The sequence below is a fragment of the Phaethon lepturus genome, unplaced genomic scaffold (genome assembly GCF_000687285.1).
Source record: "Phaethon lepturus isolate BGI_N335 unplaced genomic scaffold, ASM68728v1 scaffold5593, whole genome shotgun sequence".
NCBI classification, from domain to species: Eukaryota; Metazoa; Chordata; class Aves; order Phaethontiformes; family Phaethontidae; genus Phaethon; species Phaethon lepturus.
In genome coordinates this window covers 47085-51404 of record NW_010529592.1, presented here as the reverse complement: position 1 = coordinate 51404, position 4320 = coordinate 47085, and the positions used below count along the sequence as shown (strand labels likewise).

At 47.7% G+C, this 4320-nt stretch overlaps 1 protein-coding gene across 1 annotated transcript in view; it reads left to right on the top strand.

Annotated features, from left to right (window-relative positions):
- Positions 1-1026, top strand: part of IL1RAP (interleukin 1 receptor accessory protein) — a 13222-nt gene extending 12196 nt beyond the window's left edge. The window contains exon 9 of the mRNA XM_010283975.1: positions 581-1026. Coding sequence (XP_010282277.1) covers positions 581-1026 — 446 coding nt within the window. The remainder of the gene's footprint in view (positions 1-580) is intronic.
- Positions 1027-4320: the final 3294 nt, after the last annotated feature.

Here is a 4320-nt window from a genome sequence, read left to right as displayed (position 1 = left end):
GTTTGGTGCAGGGAAGCTGAGGCAAGAGGAGTGAAGGGATTACCCGGAGTCATTCTGGACTTCTGCCAGAGGAGGATGTAAGTGTAGGCATTTGGGCTTCCCGACGCCTCTTCAGGCTGAGACTTTTCCTTCAGGTCATGTGTTGTCCAGCTGCCAATTTTTCTGCTTTGCTCCAGAGAGCCTCTTTTTCCAATCTCACTAGAAGGAAGCTAACAAGCCTACCAGAGCAGCTCTCTTGGCCACATGGCATCCTCATAGCATTGGGTGGTGTCATGTAGTACGGTGCCTTTTAGATGTAGCTACCTCAGGCATCTTTGCGTAGCGTGGGGAGGAAGAAACACATTTGCAGGCAGCCTGTGGATGGGAGTAGATGATGTCACTGTATGGGGCAGTAGGTGCCAGCATGGTGTAGCAAGCCCTACCTGGAATCGCTTGCAGGATTGGGAAACACCAGTGTAGCCTCTAGAGGGGACTTCCAAGCAATTTTATTGTCCCCTTCAAGAGACACCTGGTGTCACACTAGCAGTTCAGCAGCATGTTCTTGGCCATCACTAACCACCTCAATGTTTCTTTCTCCCAGTTGTCACAGATGAAACCCTGAGCTTCATCCAGAAAAGCCGACATCTGCTTGTTGTCCTGAGCCCCAACTACGTCTTGCAGGGGACACAGGCCCTGCTGGAGCTCAAGGCTGGTCTAGAGAATATGGCCTCCAAGGGCAACATCAAAGTCAGTCTAGTGCAGTACAAGGCCATCAAGAAGAGCAAAGTGAAGGAGCTGAAGCAGGCCAAGGCGGCCTTGACTGTCATTAAATGGAAAGGCGAGAAATCCAAGTTCCCAAAAGGCAGGTTCTGGAAGCAGCTGCAGGTGGAAATGCCAGTGAAAAAAATTAGCAGGAGTTTGAGCCTTGATGCGCTTATACGTATCCCTGAAAAATGTTTGTCACCTTCAGAAAACAGAGCAAAACAAACCCCAGAAATCCACAAGTTAGGCCAGGGAGTGGGAAGGAACTCAGGGTTTTTGCCATGAAGGACTGTGTCTCAAGCATTTCAGAGGACAGTCATGCCTCCCTGCAGCTTTTCTACTGCCAGGGCAGTAGAAGGACCAAAGGTGCATACACCTCCTCTCTGCAAATGCATGTTCTTGTCATCAACCACACAAGCCCTGGGCTCAAGGTCTAAATTTGGGCTATCCATGTGGGATGCAGCCAGCACCTTGTGATAGCATGGTATTTGTATAGGCCAGTACTCCTAGATCCAGTTCCTATGGGACCTTTGTTAGCATCCAGGGCAGAGCTCCTTTCCTCTCCTAAGTGGCTTCACTCCTTCCTGGTCGTTGGTCCCTGTTGCGGAGGCTGGGGAGCAGTTTGAAAGGCTGGCTCCAGGTTAGAGCCTTTCATACGTGTCCCAGCTATATAGTCCTGATCACTGTGGAATCACAGATTTCTGCTTCAGTGTGGGGAGCATAGACTCTTGAGGCTCCTCATCTTTGCTCCCCACATTTCTGTAGGAGCAGGTGCATTCAGATAGTTTGGTAAATGTGAAATGGCTGTTACAAAAGCATTTAAAAAAAAAAAAAAAGCTCTTGCTAGGTGATATTTGTGTTGTAGCATTTCTACTAATAAGCGGTCAGTCTCTGGGACTATGCATGCTCCTGAGCGCATCCTTCAGGGCTGTAATGCTCGTAATCCAGGGGAAATCTCTCTTCAGTACAGGCATGGCCAAGAGGTACTTCTTTGTAGAGTAAACTCAGGGATTTCACAAACACTGCAAGGAACCTGAATTTACTACTGAACCCACTTACTGTCTCTGTGCTGCTGGCTGGGGGAAAGCACATGCGAGGTGCTGCTGAGGCCTCTGGGATGATGCTGAGTGTATGTCCCACTCCCCAGGAGACCCCAAAAACTTATTTGAACTTATTAAAAATTACTGGTTTTGTCCAGCTGGCTAAGACTGTGAGGACAGGCTGAGAGAGTTGGGGTGGTTTAGCCTGGAGAAGAGAAAGCTCTGGGGAGACCTTATTGCAGCCTGCCAGTACGTAAAGGGGGCTTATAAGAAAGATGGGGACAGACTTTTTAGCAGGGCCTGTTGCAATAGGACAAGGGGTGATGGTTTTAAACTAAAGGAGGGTAGATTCAGACTAGATTTAAGGAAGAAATTTTTTATGATGAGGGTGGTGAAACACCGGCACAGGTTGCCCAGAGAGGTGGTAGATGCCCCAGCCCTGGAAACATTCCAGGTCAGGTTGGACGGGGCTCTGAGCAACTTGATGTAGTTGATGACACCCCTGCTCACTGCAGGGGGGTTGGACAAGATGATGTTTAAAGGTCCCTTCCAACCCAAACTATTGTATGGTTCCATGAAGATTCAGTGTTCTCTGCCTGGGTATGAACAACATTGCCGTTCATAATTCAGGGCTCAGGTTTAAACCTGACTTTACAAAGCAAGTCTCCACCCATCTTGTTTTCAGCCCAGAGTTGCAGAACAGAGGAGGTATCTCAGCTTCTGCAACCTTTGCACAAAATGGAAATACAAAATACCACTTTTATACATAAAAGTACCAATCCTTGCTTCAATGGGAGGCAGCAGGCGTAGGAGAGGACCTGGTGTGTTAACCCCCAGCAGACAGGCTTTTCAGACTGAGGAGGGGAGTGTCCCTGCCCTTGTAGTACGGACCAAAGCACAGTGGGACCCTGACGTTGACTGGTACTGTTGTTCACAATGTTTTCACTTAAAACTACAAGCTCTGAGGGTGTCTCTGTACTCCTGTAGCTCCTAATGCGAGGGCCTGCCCACTTAATTGTGGAATTCAGTATTACGCACACTAAGTGCATGCTTATTTTTTGTTGGTAATGGTTGAGTATCCTGAGTCACTTCTGACTCATGCTTTCGCTCTGTTGGTGTCCAGCGGGTGAAGCATATCCGTTCATAATGGCATTAAAAATGCACTACGATTTGCAGTCTATGCACTGTTCACCCAGCTGAGCAGGGAGGTTCGAGGGCGTCCCACTAAACAGCCCAGCCTTAAAGGAGTGGGGCTGAATCCTGGCGTCGGCAAAGCCGCTTGCTCTTAGCATCTTATGATTAATGTTATTCCAGGGCGGTGGGGAGCCACAGCCACCCATGCCGTTGGGCAGGTACTGTACAAACATGGAACAAATAGAGCTTCTTTCTCACCTTCTTTATCCTCCCCCGCAAGTTAGCTCTGCTTTAAGCAGGTAGAATTGCAGTCAGCTTCACTGAAGGCAGTGGAGCTCCTCATCTGCTCAGAGGGGCTTAAAAGCTTTACTGTTATGAGCTTTTCTACCGTGGCTGTCTGTGGAGGGGCAGAGCTGCTTCCCACACTCCAGCAAACTTCATTTGTTTGAGATAGCACCCAAAACCATGCTCAGCTTTGTGAAGCCATTGCAACCATGTCATTTTGCCCAGCTTCACCTTTTTGTTTGTGCTTTCAGCATCCCTGTAATCAGCTGCCAGATCTGCAGGCAGAGGGAAGGCCCTGAGGCCAAAGCAGAACTGTGTTAGATTCCAATTTAATGTAAAAAAAATTGACTTAAAAATATGCATAAATTCAAGTAGCATCGCAGACCTCCCCACATCACATCTCACTTTTGGCTGAGGTACCGAAAGAACTTCTGCTGATGTTTTAGTTTGTCTGATTATTTTTGGAAGTTAAATCCACCTCATGTATTTTTCTGATTTTATTCAAAGAGTTTTCCAAATGAACAATGGACCAGGACTTTCTCTGGCCCACATTGCAGTGGCCCTTGGTGCCACTGCAGCCTCAGAACAGGATTACTGAGAGACATCAGCAGAGCACCCGCAAGGCAGAAGGTGTGATGGTGTGAAGGGGGGCCAAGAGGTCCAAGGGGAGCAGCATGGAAGGAATATGGCGGGAGCAGGCTCTGCTCCCTCAGGAGCTTTACCACTGGCTTTGCTGGGAGCTGTCAGGCCAGGAGTAAACCCCAGTCGCAGCTGTAATGCAGATCTGCAAAGCACCTCAGATGTGCCTGCCATTTCGTCCTCTGCCACATGTGGTTTCCATTATGGGATTCTGTTACAGCATCTGTCTAGTTCGGTTGATTCATTTGAGTTTCTGTGCTCTAACCTAACATTTATCAATATGCAGCTCATAGAAAATTCCTCATTGTTATTTCATGGGGAAACAGTGTGGCACAAATTGGAAAAAAATCTTCCCACCCCCGTGCCATTTGATGTTGTACAGCTGTTGTATGTTTTTGCCTTCTCTTTTCTGTATGTTTTTGCTTTTGTGTTATTTGGTCTGTGAAGTGTCAGTATTACTTTGTTTTGCTTTTCAATAAAA